The 18,151-nt window shown below is 40.4% G+C and overlaps 1 protein-coding gene across 5 annotated transcripts in view; it reads left to right on the top strand.

The window, feature by feature from the left end:
• LOC131970309 (eukaryotic translation initiation factor 4 gamma 1-like) overlaps positions 1-18,151 on the top strand; it is a 50,724-nt gene that overhangs the window by 25,871 nt on the left and 6,702 nt on the right. For 4 of the 5 annotated variants that reach the window (XM_059331671.1, XM_059331670.1, XM_059331672.1 and 1 more), the window contains 17 exons: positions 373-1,407; positions 1,524-1,612; positions 1,998-2,202; positions 3,296-3,444; positions 4,393-4,533; positions 4,638-5,051; positions 8,505-8,651; positions 9,352-9,588; positions 10,226-10,330; positions 13,340-13,627; positions 13,742-13,853; positions 14,496-14,607; positions 14,728-14,978; positions 15,169-15,296; positions 16,912-17,084; positions 17,652-17,777; positions 17,895-17,976. In XM_059331671.1, the coding sequence (XP_059187654.1) occupies positions 373-1,407; positions 1,524-1,612; positions 1,998-2,202; positions 3,296-3,444; positions 4,393-4,533; positions 4,638-5,051; positions 8,505-8,651; positions 9,352-9,588; positions 10,226-10,330; positions 13,340-13,627; positions 13,742-13,853; positions 14,496-14,607; positions 14,728-14,978; positions 15,169-15,296; positions 16,912-17,084; positions 17,652-17,777; positions 17,895-17,976 (3,794 nt within the window). The remainder of the gene's footprint in view (positions 1-372; positions 1,408-1,523; positions 1,613-1,997; positions 2,203-3,295; positions 3,445-4,392; positions 4,534-4,637; positions 5,052-8,504; positions 8,652-9,351; positions 9,589-10,225; positions 10,331-13,339; positions 13,628-13,741; positions 13,854-14,495; positions 14,608-14,727; positions 14,979-15,168; positions 15,297-16,911; positions 17,085-17,651; positions 17,778-17,894; positions 17,977-18,151) is intronic. The other variant, XM_059331669.1, reaches the window with a different exon arrangement.

Raw genomic sequence — 18,151 nt, 5'->3', positions numbered from 1 at the left:
ATGTAATCGATGAAAATGCCTGCCCGATCCTACAAAAAAAATTGCTCTTCTTCTTCTTCTTTTTCTATTATTTTCTTCTTTAACATATAGCACTCCTGTAGTGATGACAGTTAGCTCTTACAGTTATGTACTTACTTGATTCCTGTGGTCTATGTCTAGTACCATCAGGTTGAATGCACTTATTGTAAGCCGCTTTGGACAAAAGCGTCAGCTAAATGACATGTAATGTAATGTAATACATAAAATACATCATGCCTGAAGTAATCTATTGAGGGCAGGACAAGTGGAAACATAATTGAGCTGATGAAGTTAACAGTGAGGTAATAATCATGCTTTTAAGATGTCTAACCACTTTTTTTTCTGCCCCTCCAGATGACAGAGGGAAACCTACGCCCCCTCCTCTGTCAAAGACCCCTGAACTTGCTAAGGGTGACCCCACCCCCACAGAGGCTTCCTCCTCTGACACGAACACTAAGCCCCCTGCAGCCCCTCTACTAACAGAGGCGGAGGACATCAACCTCAACACTACTCCCACTCCTGCACCCAGTGCTCCTGTTGCAGATGTGATGGATGCTCCCCCACCACCCAGGGAACCCACTCCGACCCCCCTGTCTGCGCCGGAGGTGCCTGCTTACCCTGCACCCCTCCCAGACCCTGTCCCCACCTCTGTCGCACAGGACAAGAAAACCACAGAGGTGAAGGAGGAGGAGGAGGAGGTAGAGAAAGTGGAGGAGGCTGAAGCAGAGGAGGCAGCTGCCTCTCTGGATAAACCCCTCGCACCTCCCTCCACCACGAACGGCGTCGAAGAGGCGGAGCCAGAAAGGCCCTCCGTCACGCTGCCACCCACTCACCTGGAGGACCCTCTGGAGTCTCCCATCGCACAGCCGGAGGAGCTCCGCCTCCCCAACGGCCTGCCACTGCCAGCCCCTCAAGACCCCGAGGAGCCCGCCGACAGTACGGCCGAGCGTGACGACAGCCCCATCGCTGAGCCCGACCTCAGCGAGCCGCCTGTTGTTCACACCTCCACAGCCGTCACTCAGGCAGCACCTACACCTGATGTCCAAGCCACACCTGCCCCTGCTGAACAGCCGGCACCTGCACCTGCACCTGCACCTGAGCCGGCTCCCGTTGTCCAGGAGATTCCTGATCCGGTTGTGGAGGCCGTGCCCGCCCAGCCCGAGGTACAAGACACTGTTGTTCCTCCAACCGCCATTGAAATCAAAGAAGATACCCCAGTGCCCCAGTTAGCCGCCAAGGAAGAGAAGCCATCTCCTGCAGAGACGGTTTCCATAGCTGACAGCACCCCGGAAACAGTGGCCACGCCTCCCCCTCCCACAGCAGAGGAGAGGGAGGACACCCCTCCTCCCCAGACGGTCACCCCCACCCTTGTAGAAACTACTATGCAAGGTCAGTTGGTTACACCGTGCAAACAGTTACTAGTTTAGAATTCTAGTGTCTTCTATCATTTGGCAGGACTGTTTGTGTTGATCTGAGTTTGATTGTGTTCATGTTCTTTCCTTTAGCCGCTGTGTCTGTGCCAAAGAAAAAGAGGAAGATGAAGGATTTGAACAAAAAGGAAGCAGTAGGAGACCTCCTGGATGCCTTTAAAGAGGTGTGTGTGTGCACAGTAATAGCTTTATTAATACACCGTCATGCTACATTGTTTTAATGATCCTACAGTTGTTCTATGCCACATTGGTTATGGTTTGGATACAATTCACTGAACAGGAACAGATGTACAAGAGCATTTGTAATGATTACATTACTTACAAACAAAAACGAGCAACTTGTTGTAGCATCACACTGATTTTGAAGCTGGAATTTATAGGTAAAAAAGTTGTAATGTTGCTTTGATTCAGTGTATAATTCCAATCAACCCCAAGAGGTCACAGTCCAGTAAGAGAAGAGGCTTCATTGTTCCTACATTTTCACTGTAGTTCCTCAGGATTGTTTTATTCACTACAGTCTGACTATCCCGTCTCCCGTCTTTGATCCAGGAGCAAGTAGTGGCTCCGCCAGAGCCCGAGCTAGCCCCTGTCCCAGCACCAGAGACCCAGCCCCCTGCCGCCTCCCCTCCTGCCCCAGAGGAGGCAGACCTGACCTGGGAGGACAAGGAGGACAAAGAGGACAAGCAGGACGCTGAGAACATTCAGCCAGATTCTAATCCCAACGACACTGACAAGAAGTACCAGTACAAAGAGGGTGGGTCTCTGAACCTTGATACCTTTCAGTGCACAATTCAGTATGAACAGAGATCTTATCTCACCTCTTAGCTGTGTGTCAGTTGACTACGTTTATGTTTGCTTTGTTGAAAATGAGGGAGTGGCCTTTTACCTGATTGTGCTTCTGTTGATATTTGAGTGTTCAGCGGAAAACGATAGTTATGTGACGGCAACGCATAATATGTGAACAGTAAGCACAATTGTAGGTCATGACGCCATTACATCTTGCAGCTTTGTTCTATCATATAAAATAGTATTGGTATTAAATGGAACATCTGCCTCCAAATTAAAACAGAAAACAATAAATACTTTTGGCAGCTTTTTGTCTTTACATTGCCTCTCAATCAGTGGCGGTTCTAGACCAGTTTTACTGTGGGGGCCAGTGTTTAATCATAGGGGCACATTAAAAATGGCAAAAATTTAAGCATTCAAAACCTTTATTTTAGCTTATTTAAAAATCTATTTTAAGTATCTTTGGAATATACAAATATATTGAATGAAACAATGAGACTCACCATTTCTCATTTTTGTGCACAATTACTTTTTTTTATTTGAAAGTGCAGTACAGTGAGAATTACCTTTTTTTATATATACACAAGCTTTTATTGCTCAATTAAACTATTATACAATATACATATTCTGGGTTCCTTTTGTGTACAATGAGATATTGTTTGAACAAAAAATAGGTAAGAATTGTTCTGTTGTTCATCGTTATAAATCTATAATTTTATTATTAATTTGACACACAGGGGCCACAGCAGGGGACAAGGGCTTTTTCACAGGGGCAGTGGCCCCTTGAGGCCCCTGTGTAGAACCACCACTGCTCTCAATAAATACCAACTCTTCCATGAACCTTATTACACAAAACACAGATCACATATAACCTGTACCATAATGTATATATTTGCTTGCCTATCTGCCACCTTGTGGACATAATCAGGCATGACAATATCTACAGCAAGACCAAGTATTAGTGTTGACACCACATTCAGTTTCATTTAGAAGGAAATATAACTTAAATGTTTTCGGTTAATGAATATCCTGGTCATTTTCTGTTTTGGTTTCTTTTTTAGAACAATGGACACCAATTGACCCAGAGAAGAAGAAGCAATATGACAGAGAGTTTCTTCTGGGCTTCCAGTTCAGCTCAGCCAGCATGAACAAGCCTGAAGGTCTGCCAGCCATCAGTGACGTCGTCCTCGACAAGGTGCAACCTCTCACAGTTAAGACACGACCAAACAGTCGTGAATGGTCTTTTTTTATATATTTACATATGATGTCAATCTGTCTTTTCATTTGTTTTTGTTTAAAAAGCACTTTTTAGTGTCACCTTTTTAATTTTAATCTTTAAAAAGAAAATTATTATTTAAAGGTTCATTGCCATTTTTACATTACACTGAAAAAAAACCCCAATAACTAATATAATTGTAATATAATAATACACATAAAAGTAATAATGATAATACTAGAAATAAATGGGTCAGTAACTAGTGAAACAAATCCCGAAGGCACTTAGGATAGCATAAGATATTAAAGCTTAACATATGGATATTGAATACAGCATTATTTATCCAGAGCCAATAGGAACTAGGAATTGCATCATCGTCTTTTTTTTTTTTTATGATTCAAAAGTTAATTGCCATTTTTACGTTGAACTGAAAAAACAGTAACTAATGTAATAGAAACTGTTATTAATATTATTTTTATTATTAATATAATAGAAATACTAGATAAATAATTAGTAAAACAAATACCAAAGGCACTTAGGATAGCATAAGATATTAAAGCTTAACATATGGATATTGAATACAGCATTATTTATCCCGAGCCATATAGGAACTAGGAATTGCATCATCGTCTTTTTAACTAATATAATAGAAACTGATTTTAATATTATTTTTATTATTAATATAATAGAAATGCAAATAAATAATTAGTAAAACAAATTCAAAAGGCACTTAGCATAGCATAAGATATTAAAGCTTAACATATGGATATTGAAATAAGCATTATTTGTCCCTAGACATAAACACCCTCTCTGTAGAAATATGTCCCCGTTTGCAGAAAGGCCATCCTCTGACTCAGATTTTGCCAGGTGACATAAAGATGACAGCATCTTGGGAAAAAAACACTAACTGAAAATAAATTCAGATACTGTCTGTCTTTTCAGGCAAATAAGACCCCTCTGCGTCAGCTGGACCCCAGTCGCCTACCAGGAATGAACTGCGGCCCCGACTTCACGCCCTCCTTTGCCAACCTCGGCAGGCCTGGAATGGGAGGAGGAGGAGGAGGAGGAGGCGGCAGAGGGCCAGTAAGTTAACTTTATCTTAATGTGGTCTAAGTGCTCAACGCCAGAAGTCTGCCGCACAGGAGCTGAATGTTGTCTTTGTCCTCTCCTCCACTATCTCACCTCAGCCTCCAGGCATGGGCATCGGAGTCGGCGGTCCACGCCGCTCTCAGCAGATGCAGAGGAAAGAACATCAAAGGAAAATCATCACCACCATGTCACTCGGCGAAGACATACAGCTGAACAAGGCGGAGAAGGCCTGGAAGCCTTCGGTGAAAAAACCTCGCAACCGCCCAGCAGAAGAAACGCCTGCAGACAACGAATCAGGAGACCAACAGACACAGGAGCTGTTTAAACGTGTTCGCAGCATCCTCAACAAACTGACGCCCCAAAAGTTTCAACAGCTAATGAAACAGGTGACGGAACTGACTATTGACACTGAGGAGAGATTGAAAGGAGTCATAGATCTTACCTTCGAAAAGGCCATCTCGGAGCCGGACTTTTCGGTGGCCTACGCCAACATGTGCCGCTGCCTTATGGGGGTAAGTGATGCCACATACAGTGTGGGAATATGTGTTGAATAAGCTTGTTTGTTTACTCTAGGACTGTTGTGATTTAGCCAAAGTCAAGTCAAAGTTTATTTATAGAGCACATTTAAAAACAACCTCAGTTGACCAAAGTGCTGTACAGTTATTAAAATAGAATAAATCATACACAACTGGGTATAAATAAAAACAATAAAATACTAAAAACAGTAAAAACAATAGAATAAAATAGTAATAAAAGCTCAATCCAAAACAGAGTTAGAGATAAAAAAGACAAATAAAAGGGTAAAAAAGTAAAAAAGAAAGCCAAGGATTCTTGCCTAGCTGGGACTGAACGCCAAGGAGAATAAAAAGGTTTTTAATAATGTTTTAAAGTGTTTTAAGGTGTTGACTCCGGCAAGTGTACACAATGCTCAATGGTGATATGCATTACGCTCATTTCTTATATAAAAGGCATCAGTGTGCCTGATATTATTTATTCAAGATTATTTTGTGGTGACAACACATTTTTTCTGGAGACTTAAATGCACACAAGGTCTGCCTCTTTTTTTCCACATAATCCTCTTTCTAAGAATTGTGGAAAAATACATTTTTGAGATAAGAAATGCGTCATTTGTCCTGCTGGAAAAAGTTCCTCAATATACTATCAGTCAATGGAACAAACGTTCCTCATTCTTGAAGCCTTTTCTCTTCTCAGTAAAGCATAACATTCTTCCATTAATTCATAGCATAATCCACATTATTCTTCATCTTTTTCACATACTCACGCTCTCCTATCAAGCATTTAAATGTAGTCAGAATGAGTTTTTGTGGCCTTCAGCATTGCTGGAGCTCCTCATCATGAAATCCTGCGACATCAGTAATGTTGACCGTTTGACAAATGACTTGATTCCTAATTTGTTTCTGTAGTAAAGACAGCAGGAGACAGCGCAGCACAACACAAGTAACAAGAAACTCCTGCAGTGAGAAAAAACTAAACACTAACCTGGCTGCTGACAAAACACTCTTTAAATTGAAGAAACTTGCAGCCAAGCAACATTCAAGCCTACCAAACCCATAATGCGACGCACTCATAATGTAAAAGTCTCACTCTGTAGCACAGGGAGCAGCACCTGCTTCATTCAGAGAGAACATCTGTTGTTACAAGTACCTAAATGCATGTCATCCAATGACATTTAAAAAAGTGCGAGTCGTATTATATTTGAGTAGTAAATCCCACCTACAGGTGGGTGATATGGTTTATAAATAGTACCTTGATATTTTTAGGATAAAATAAATAATTTGACTCATTTTCAACTTTATACTGTATTGAATGAATGTAGCTTGCAGAGAATGTGAAAATCATTAGATTTTGTTTTTTAATTAACGTTGTACATGCTGTGCATCCCAACTCATTTTGAATCGGCCTTGTAATCCCAATCCAGAGTGAACAACTCCTATATGACATTAAAGATTTAATTATGAAATTCCACGGCAGAATATGTGAGTACGTCTGCTATGATTTTCAGAGGAAATTGGTGTAATTAAGCAGGAAGCTTCTCAATGACACTCTAAAGTTTTGTATTGTCATTTTGAAGTCTGATTGGAAATGTTTTCTTTACTATTTAGTTTGAAATGGAAATACCAGTAGTTGATATTTTTCATGCATGTATTTATTTGTGTTTATCTATTGGTTAATATAGTATGCTTTTATTTTGAAGTCAGTTCCTAGAGGCTTTTACTGGAATGCCTTGTATATTTGCATACTGCAAAACAATGTGGAGGCAAGTTTAACAGGCTTTTTAAGTTCTTGACTGCAGTGTTCTGCACTGGGTCGTGTTTTTAGTGATGGAGCAGAATGGTGTCACTGCTTCCTTCAGCAGCATTGTTCTGGGGCGTATTTTGCAGAGGATAGTAGTCGGTTCCACATGTGCACTCCTGAAACTGAACCACCTCAAGTTAACAGATCCTAGTCTTTCAATCTTCTTTTTAAACTTTTTTTTAAAATTAATTCTCCTGTGCTTGGCTTCTCTCCTGTATCTAGCCTTATACAGTAAAAATATACATGTTTAATGTTCTTGAAGCACTTCTTTGGTTACTTATTGTTTGTTGGTTTAAAATGTTGTATTTTCTATTAGGGCTGCATGATTTTGGCCAAAATGATAATCACGATTATTTTGATAAGTTTTGTAATCACGGTTATTAATCACGATTATTCATCATGTTAGGGAAAACATCTGTATTTTTATTGCACTACTTTTAAACAAACAATAGGAACAGTTTTTAGTGTCTGGTGCTTGTTGAAAACAAACAGACATCGCTAAGTGAACTCCTCCTGCAGCAGCAGCACATACACACTGTACTGCTACGGAGCTAACTGTTAGCCTGTTAGCAATTTGCAGACTGGACGCTAAGGGGCTAAGGGGGCTCTGCAGCTGGGAGAGACTGCTGCAGGAGGACTGTGCCACTTTGACTTGTTCTTACTCTTCTTAACGAGCCGCCGGCCCCCGCGGCTTGTTAAGAAGAGTAAGAACAAGTCTCCAAAAGCCTCTAATAACACCAGAAAAAGGATTTGTCTCCAGTCGCTTTTTTGAAAAATAGTCCGTAAGGGGGTCTGAAAAGTCACTAAATATAGCAACCAAGTCTCTAAGTTGGCAACACTGCTTCGCCGGCTTTTACAAATGGCGCGTGTTGTTGTGACGTCGAGTACTACGTCACATCCTGCTTAGCGTTCTATCCAATCAGCAACCAGACTGTTTTCAGGGGAGAAAAACAGCCCCGCCCCCTGGTGGTTGGTGGACTACTGGTGTAGAAAGTGCTTGATTGGATGGAGCCGCATTTTAAGATGGAAATATCGCAGACGATCAGGTTAATTTAATCGTGGCGGCCAAAATCGTAATCACGATTAAAATTCGATTAATTGTGCAGCCCTATTTTCTATTGTGGATAACAGAACCATATCAACTATGACCGATCACGGTCAGCCTGATTAATTATCAGCACTGAAGCATTGGATTTATCACCACCTTGGGTTCTTTTATCAGTCCCCTCATCCAAGGCTATTGAAAGTTGGGTATTTGATAAGGAATTGTGTTCTAACTAAAGTGCTTCTGTCAGACACTCAGCAGTTATTATGTCACTGTATCTACACTCATACAAATATGTTGTCAGCATCATGGATCAAAGGAAATTACAGTAGAAACCTTTGAGCTAAACCGCACAACAGACGTGTCACAATAAAATGAGTTTTTGATGCAGGTACTTGAACTAAGATATTGACCAAAAACATTTATTTTAATGGGGTTAAAGTGAAGAAACACTTGTGGAAAGTAGATGTACTGAAACTTCAGCCAGTGCCACATGTCTGAGCCATGGATCTAAATGATAGGATTGAATAGTGACTTCACTACATCACCCTATGTAGTCTTTTCTCGCTTTTTTTCTAATGTACATTTTCTTTGCTCTTTCCAGCTTAAAGTCCAAACCACAGATAAGCCGGGAGTCACTGTGAATTTCCGCAAGCTGCTGCTAAATCGATGCCAGAAGGAGTTTGAAAAAGACAAAGATGACGACGAGATATTCGAGAGAAAGCAGAAAGAGCTGGAAGCTGCCTCAGTGGTACAGTGCTGCTTCATTCATTATTGGTTGGGGTGAAAATAAATCTTGTTGCTAGTTAAACTTGGGTGTTTGGTGACCATATACACTACTGGTCAAAAGTTTTAGAACACCACACTTTTTAAGCTAGGTAGTGTACAAAGGTAAGTGGTGAACTGCCAGAGGTAAATAAAAAAAGGTAAGGTTAACCAAAACTGAAAAAGAATGTACATTTCAGAATTATAGAAAAAGGCCTTTTAAAGGGAACAAGAAATGGGTTAAAAACTTAAAGCAGTTCTGCAAAAATGGAGGTTGATCAAGCCTTGAAAGTTGCTAAGTTGCTACCAATTCCTACAGGTGTCCCAACTTTTCTTGATCATTTACAACCTACAAGTGCTCCACATTTAAGGGAACTTCTGCAACAGAGTTGGGAGGAACTTTCTGAAGAATATTTGATTTCCATTGTAGAAAGAATGCCACGAGTGTGTTCAGCTGTTCTATCTGTTAAGGTGCTACTTCAATGAGTCAAAAGTTTACAATATATTTTCCTTTCTAAATTGATTCTACAATTTATTTTTTTAACTTCAATTGTTCATTTGTTATATGCATTAATTTCAGAGTACACCGAGACATTAAACTGCATCATTTTCAATAAAATTCTGGAAAAGTTGGAGTGTTCTAAAACTTTTGACCAGTGGTGTATGTGGCTTTGTTTCTGTGTCAGGCGGAGGAGAAGCAGCGGCTCAGTGATGAGCTCCAAGATGCTAAAGACAAGGCGAGGAGGCGCTCACTGGGCAACATCAAGTTCATTGGTGAACTGTTTAAGCTTAAAATGCTCACAGAGGTCATCATGCATGACTGCATTGTAAAGCTGCTGAAAAACCATGATGAGGAGTCTCTGGAGTGCCTCTGTAGACTGTTGTCCACCATCGGCAAGGACCTGGACTTTGAGAAGGCCAAGGTACAACACACACACGGTTAGATTTAGCAATTAGCATTCATAAGACGGGTTTAGTGTAAGAGATGGACTCACCAATGTGTTGTTTATTGTTTATTGAATGGATCCCCATTAGCTGATGCGACTTGGCGACTGTTAGTCTTCCTAGGGTCCCTAAAAAGACATAGAAAATGACATACAAACAACATAAACAAAAACAGTACATACAAGAAAAACAATAACAAACTCAATTAATACATACATGTAATACTGTTAAAAAATTCACAAATACATTCACATTTACTCGACAAATGTTATAGTGCAAAAATCATTAATTCAGATGTCTTTAGTGTCAATATCAGCTGTATACACTTATAATTTGTCATTTCATTAGAGAACATGTAAAAGGAAGAATCATCCGGCTACAGATATAGCAGAGAAAAATAAATAAAATAAGAAAACAAAATAAATCGCAACATATTAGTAATCATTCATTTGGGGCGGCATCAAGTGCGTCTTAAGTAATTTTTTGAATGACAATTTGTTTTGCGAGGAGGCAAAGAGTTCCATGATATTATTGAACAATAGATAACTGTGCGTTTGAGTATGTTTGTTCTTGGTGTTGGAGGTATTAAATGACCTGTGTTGTGGTCGTTCTCAGCCCCGTATGGACCAGTACTTCCATCAGATGGGAAAAATCATAAAGGAGAGGAAGACCACCTCCAGGATCCGCTTCATGCTGCAGGATGTGCTGGACCTCCGATGGGTAAAGCAGAAACACAACAACCACACATGCTACTTCACATAGATCGCATGGAGAATTTTATTTTTTTAACAACTAAAACCTGCACCTACAATTCTACAATGTCATTTAGCAGACGCTTTTATCCAAAGCGACATACAAATGAGAGTTAATACAACACAAGCAAGGATGAAGTCAAGAAACATGACAAGCCTCCATGAAATGATTGACGATTAACAATAAAGAGTACAGAATTTAACTAGGCATTGCAGCCTGTTACCTAAAAATACAACAATAACAATACAAACAATTCACTCATCACCAAAGGATTGGTGTTCTTCAAGGTTTATTGCAGGATCATCTTTAGCATATTTTTTCTTGTATTTTTTGTCGTGCATATTTATGCTTTTTTGTGTGAGCAACCAGGGAGAAAATGATGGTTTCAGTTTGCGGGCTTATAATGTGAACAGAGAAGTTTATTGTTGGAAATAGTCTGGCGGTGGGTAGATATACACACACATCATCATGTTACAATGCGATACTATATGTTGCAATTTTTAAAATGTAATTTTAGGGGAACTCTCATAGTGTAAGGAAGAACGCATCACCATATGCATAAAATCTGAAGTAAAAACATTTACTTTTGTATCCCATCTTAACAGTGGGATCAGCATGTATCAATGTATACTGCTTTTGTTTAAACTATTAATTGATGAGAATCAATACAGTAAGAATATTGTGATATTCAAGTGCATCAGTATTTTGTTACACCCCTAAAAAAAGACATGTCTTCCTCAGCTCTTTAATAGAGCATGTTAATTCAGTTCTGTCTTCTTCTTCATCTCATTTAAAACACCTTTACTGTGCCCTGAAAAAACATATTCTCATTTGTTTTCTCCTGGTCACTTCAAGTACATTTGTATTCGTGCTGTGAAGCCAGTCCAGTGTTTCTGAAGCTTATTTCTGAAGGAATGCTGCAGTCCTGTAGTTAGGCTCCCAGTCCCGCCCACACACTGTTACAAAAACCTGCTGTCTTCAGTGCTTTTACAAGCCAAAACCGGCTTCTCCAAGTCAGCACATTGGCCCAATTTAACTGTGAAAAACACACACTTTGGTCTTTCCTTTCTAGGCAAAGGCTGAGGGGAAGAGTAACTGATGTTGCTCTCTTGAACCCTTTCACTTCTAGTCCCTCCAGTGATCAGCACTGTCATAATATTCGCTTTGCAGTGTTGCCATTTGTCAGCATTAATACTCTTAGATGTCTTTGTATCATCTGTGTTACGTCCACTGACTAAGCCAGCAGACAATAACATAACAATCAGAAAATTAAACAAAGTCAAAAGTGATGTGAACAAATGATGATTTATTTTACAACAACCAAACAAAGACACACTAAGGTGGGGGAGGATGGGACAAGTGATTGTGCCAAAAGAAAGTTGAAACAAATATAACAAAACAAGGCCTATCTAAACTAGCTGTGAGGTAAAACAAACAAACAAAAGGCCTAACTAACTTCTCTACAAAAAAGGCTTTCAGAACAATACAGGGGTGGCACAACCAATAACCTAATGGAGTAACAGAGAATAACCTACGTGATGCAAAATGTACAGGGTACCCCCAACCTACCTAGTCCCAACCTCACCACAACAAACAGCACTAACAAGTCGAATTTTAAACATCCAAGCACACCAAAAACCAGTCTCAAAGTCAGAGATAACAAAAACAAGATGGCTCCCGGTGATCCTCACAATGGTCCTATTTATCCTGAACACACCACCTCTGATTGGCCAGCTCCACAGGTGGAAATCAGCTTTCCAGGTGGATCCAATCAGCTGGTTAGCACCTGGGAATGACACAGAAAGGAGGGGGGAGGAGGAGAGGCAGAAACACACACAAACAGTCCTCTGGCACGTAACATCTGTCAGATAAGAACTATTTAAGTACAACGAGGTCAGTGATTAGTCACCAAACCGGTTACATGTACTTTAAATATGTAAATTGTGTAAAAGTTAGTGAGTACATTAACATGGATTAAAGTTCTCCGTCGCTCCGACTGATTTTCGTCATTTGGAGTTCACAGAGGCCACTAGCCGTGTTTCTTTTAGGGTAAAGAGTGTCTGCTGGGAAAGTCTCAGGCCATGTCCTCTCAAATGTCCGCTCACTCTGCGTATCTCCATTATAAAAAGAGACCCAGAGGGATTTACTAGAGTCCAGAGGTGACGTATGGTTTTTGATTGTAGCGTAATCGCTTAGCAACAGTTGCGACCGTGATCACATGCGCAACGGATTAAACACGGGAGAAGCAACCGTTGCAAAACAAAAGCAGCATGGCTAACTATGCACAGCGTCTCCGCTGATCATAAACATAGTGATAGTGAATTAACCGCTAAGTTGGTGTTGTTTGATTTAATGCTTGTTCTGTTTGTTGTTGATTTTTATAAGAAAAAGCACTATAGAGATTTGGACCCATTGTTATTTAATCCTGGGGCTGTTTGTTGATGTATTTTTTTATTTCTACTTTCTTATATATATAAAAGGTTTACTTGAAATAATAAGGAAAATAAAAACATGTAATGAAAACTTATGTAGCCTAGATGCTTGATTATTTTAGAGAATAAAAGACAAGTTTTGCACCAAAAAAAATTAATTGAAAAGACAAAAATAAATGTAAGATGTGATAGAAGAGCTGTTTAAAATCCTCCTCCTGGAAAACAGTATTGGTTGAACATTTAAATGTGATGGCTGCATTTGGTGCTGAATTCTTATGCATTAGTGTTTCTTAAGCAGGTGTCCAGCAACCTAACCTGGAACACGTTTCACACACTGCACGTGACTTGGCTGTAGTGTGAATACAATTTCAGTCAGAAGATTTTTTCAACTTTAATCCATGCGTTAAACATTTTCAGATGTTTATAACTTTTATTTTACCATCCAAAACTTTTTAGCAAAGGCAAATATATTAGAAATGTAACTGTCCGTGTCCTCACTCATCTCTGTTCTGTACTCACAACCTCTCCGTCCACCCCGTCACAGAACAACTGGGTGTCCCGGCGAGGCGACCAGGGCCCCAAGACCATCGACCAGATCCACAAAGATGCTGAGCTAGAGGAGCACAGGGAGCACATGAAGGTGCAGCAAGCCCTCATCTCCAAGAAGCCTGAAGGCCCCGGAGGTAGAATGGGTGGTGGAGGGGGTTCTGGGGGTCGCGGAGGCCATCACACCCCAGGCCGTGGTGCGCCTCCCCAGGACGAGGGCTGGAATACAGTCCCCATCTCCAAGAACCGACCCATCGACACCTCTCGCCTTAGCAAAATCACCAAGGTAGGAGAGAAACGCCTGGCTGGTTTAACATTAGTCAGTCAACAGAATATACTGCCGATCCTTTTTGTAGTTTCAGCAGGTAGTGTGGTTTTAACCAACAGTTTGTTCTTTCAGACTCCTGTTCTCGACTTCAATAATCAGTTGCTCGCCCCCGGAGGTAAAGGCACATGGGGGAGCTGGGGGAAGGGCAGCAGTGGAGGCACCAGTGCCAAACCTGCAGAGTCTGGTAGGTTTCCCCGAGTGATGTGGTGATGCATCAGAAAATCACTAAATCTACGCACGACACATTGCTATGTTGTTATTATTATTATTATTATTATTATTATATATATTGTTGCTGCCATTACTATTATTACTATATACTGTGATATACTACTATTATTATTATTATACCTGCCTTATTATTGTTGTTATTATTATTATATATTATATAACATATAATTTTATTTATATTATTTTATTTATTTATTTTTATTTTATCATATTGTTACTATTTATTATTATATATTATATTATGTACTGTATTATTATTATTATTATTATTATTATTATTATAATATACTGTCTAGTCACTATAGCATTGTTGCCATCATATCATCAGTATCATCATGTCACTGTACCTTACCTACCAACTGATCGCCCTTTTTTAAACTTCTTAAGTGTCCTTGTTCTATTGTTGTTTTTATTTATTCTACCTTAGTATTTTATTCGATTGTATTTTATTGTACTTATAATACCGGACTGCTGTGACAAACAAATTTCCCTTTGGGGATGAATAAAGTAATCTATCTATCTATCTAAAATATGTATCTGAGCACCTCAAAGCCAAAACTCAACCTGTGCTACGTTGTGTTTTCTTCATCTCCAGGCTCCGAGCCAGGCGGCCGTCCAGCCACCAGCACTCTGAACAGGTTCTCAGCCTTACAGCAGCCGTCATCCTCCGGCCCTGCTCTGGACTCGGACAGACGAGTTCCTCAGAGGTGAGGGACAGGACACAGAATCTCTCACACGCAGATCCCCAGTGGAACCCCAGAGCTTACAATTCTCTTTGGGTTTTTTCCGTTACCTTTCCCTGACTCTGCTCTTTCTCCGTCCTACAGAAACAGCTCGAGTCGAGAGCGCAGCGATCGCTTCGAGCGCTCCGATCGCGGCGAGCGATTCGACAGGCGGGATGATCGGCGGGACGACCGCGATCGTAACCGACTGCAGATCACCAAGCGCAGCTTCAGTCGGGAGAACGAGGAACGGAGCCGGGAAAGAGAGCAGCGTGGCTCAGCCGATCCTGTCCGCAGAGTAGCGAGCATGACGGACGACAGAGGCAGCAGAGAGAGAGCCAGGAGCAAAGAGAATGGTGTGTTGGGATTAAACTTCATATTTCAATCTCAGGATTTTCTACTGTGCTAAGAATAAAAATCTCTAGAAACTCAAAATAATGAAAATGCAGTTTTGCGAAATACTAAATCCTTATTTTGAGATACAAAGTCAATATTTTGAGCAAAGGTTGGCATACATTCAAATGTTTTTGTTTTGTGTGTTAACAGTGAAGCGCGAGGCGGCTGCCACCCCTCCACCTGCCCAGACCCCCACCAAGCCTGCCTTGACCGAGGAAGAGCTGAGCAAGAAGTCAACAGCCATCATCGAGGAGTACCTCCATATTAACGACATGAAGGTACACACTGATATGCATTAAAAAAAAAGTACCTTATTTCCCTTACACAGAAGAACAATCCTCTTTTTTATTACTCCCCTAAAACATAAAACTGACAAAGTGCTGGAAATGTCTTGTTTTGTCCTCCGTTTGGTGCATTTTTTTTTTGGTAAATTTTATTTATGCAAAGTTTTGGCACATATATATATATATATATATATACAGTACAGGCCAAAAGTTTGGACACACACCTTCTCATTCAATGCGTTTTTCTTTATTTTCATGACTATTTACATTGTAGATTCTCACTGAAGGCATCAAAACTATGAATGAACACATATGGAATTATGTACTTGACAAAAAAAATGTGAAATAACTGAAAACATGTCTTATATTTTAGATTCCTCAAAGTAGCCACCCTTTGCTTACTAGAATATAAGACATGTTTTCAGTTATTTCACACTTTTTTGTTAAGTACATAATTCCACATGTGTTCATTAATAGTTTTGATGAATTTACAGTGTCAATAGTCATGAAAATAAAGGAAATGCATTGAATGAGAAGGTGTGTCCAAACTTTTGGCCTGTACTGTTTATATATCCAGACACATACAATACAAGAAATATAGAAGAAACCCAACAGAAAAAAATAAATCAAAGTAACAGATGAAACAAAACAGAAGCAACAGACAGCCAGCCACCACTTAATCATTCACGTAAAAAGAAAATGTACACAAAAACATGAAAAGGGCCAGAGATTGAGTCCAGGAGCCCTGAGCCAGAGGGGAACAGCAAAGTCTCATAACCTGGATACATATCAAGAAAAAATATACAATATATATAACATATATTTATATACAATATAATATAATTAAAAAAAAAAAAGAGAGCAGTGCATTCAGGTCCCAGTTTGAGGTCTATCTTTTCTAATGTATTGAATAAAAGGGCCCCAGATCTTTTTAAATCTATCATGGGAATTAGACATAGAAAATGGAACCTCTTTGAGGTATAAACAGGAAACCAGATCATTCAGCCACCTGTTGAAGCAGGGAGGGGATGAGCCGTTTAGCAATGGCCATACTGAACATGAGGGCTTGTTGAAAAGCAGAGGGAAGAGTCAATGAACTGTTGGAGCAGCCCAGTATCACCAAGAGACAGTCAGGGACCAGTCGTTTGTCATATACAGCACTATACAAATTAGAAATATCAACCCAAAAACTTGTGAGCTTAGAGCAGGACCAGACAAGATGCCCAAGAGTTCCATCAGCTGATATTCATTTATCACAAGTGGGAGAGACCGCAGGAAAGATTCTATCCAACTTAGTCTTGGAGTGTTTGGTGCATTTTTTGTGGCACATCGTGGTTTTATTTGTTGCATGCTTTTATTGTGAAGTAAGAAATGTTTGGCCTACATTACCAGGAAGAAATACCGCTCTGATACGGCCATAGGAGGCCTCCAGCTGAATACAGAGGCTTCTGTCAATAAGATAAAATTACAAACAGTAATGCTGAAATACCTGTCTGTATTGTTTCCTGTCAATCCCTTCTATGTGTATATAACAGACACCGTTACATCCTCACAAAAGTGTGCCAGTGGCTACTAACAGCCTTCTGTGTGTCTGTCTGTGTCCCAACAGGAGGCTCTGCAGTGTGTGCAGGAGATGAACAGCCCTCAGCTGCTCTTTGTGTTTGTGCGAAACGGGCTGGAGTCGACGTTGGAGCGCAGCACCATCGCCAGGGAGCACATGGGCCTGCTGCTGCAGCAGCTCATTAAGAACAGCATCCTCACAAAGGAACAGTACTATAATGGGTCAGTATGGAGCTCCAGAGAATAAACACAGACCGTCCGACAGACAATATATATTATATATACACAGTACAGGCCAAAAGTTTGGACACACCTTCTCATTCAATGTGTTTCCTTTATTTTCATGACTATTTACATTGTAGATTCATCAAAACTATTAATGAACACATGTCGAATTATGTACTTAACAAAAAAGTGTGAAATAACTGAAAACATGTCTTATATTCTAGTAAGCAAAGGGTGGTTACTTTGAGGAATCTAAAATACAAGACATGTTTTCAGTTATTTCACACTTTTTTTGTTAAGTACATAATTCCATATGTGTTCATTCATAGTTTTGAAGCCTTCAGTGAGAATCTACAATGTCATGAAAATAAAGAAAAACGCATTGAATGAGAAGGTGTGTGTCCAAACTTTTGGCCTGTACTGTATGCTTAGCTAAAAAAAAAAGTCTCTTACCACCGTGGTGCCATATTGCTTGGTTTTCCCATCTGTTGAGCCATTTTCAACTTTAAACCTTGAGTAAACTTTGAACTGTGTGTGTGTGTGTGTGTGTGTGTGTGTTCTCAGGCTGCAGGAAATCCTGGAGGTGGCTGAAGACATGGCAATAGACATCCCCCACATCTGGCTGTACCTGGCAGAGCTGTTCACTCCCATGCTCCTTGAGGGAGGCATCCCCATGGGAGAACTTTTCAGGTTAGTCCCAGGCCTCACTCAGCACCACCTCAGCGTGTGAGGCAGGAAAATGTGCAGGAGAAGATAACTGTGTGTCTGTTTAATGTCTAACCTGTGTTGGCCTGTTCATGTCTCCAGGGAGATTTCAAAGCCTTTGATCCCTCTGGGTCAAGCTGGCGTCCTGCTGGTCCACATCCTCACTTTACTCTGCAAAGAAATGGTGAGAACAATCAATTACAATCTCCTATATCAGGGGTAGGCAACCTGCGGCTCCAGAGCCACATTGGGCTCCTCAGGCCGTCTGACGTGGCCCCCTGAGGCTGTGCACTGCAAAAAAGGTGTGTCTAAAAACAAGATAAAAACACTAAATCTGAGGGAAATGATCCTGCTGCATG

Source organism: Centropristis striata, chromosome 4 (assembly GCF_030273125.1).
Source record: "Centropristis striata isolate RG_2023a ecotype Rhode Island chromosome 4, C.striata_1.0, whole genome shotgun sequence".
NCBI lineage: Eukaryota > Metazoa > Chordata > Actinopteri > Perciformes > Serranidae > Centropristis > Centropristis striata.
Note: the sequence above shows the minus strand (reverse complement) of the source record. Positions and strands in the feature narration are given on the sequence as shown.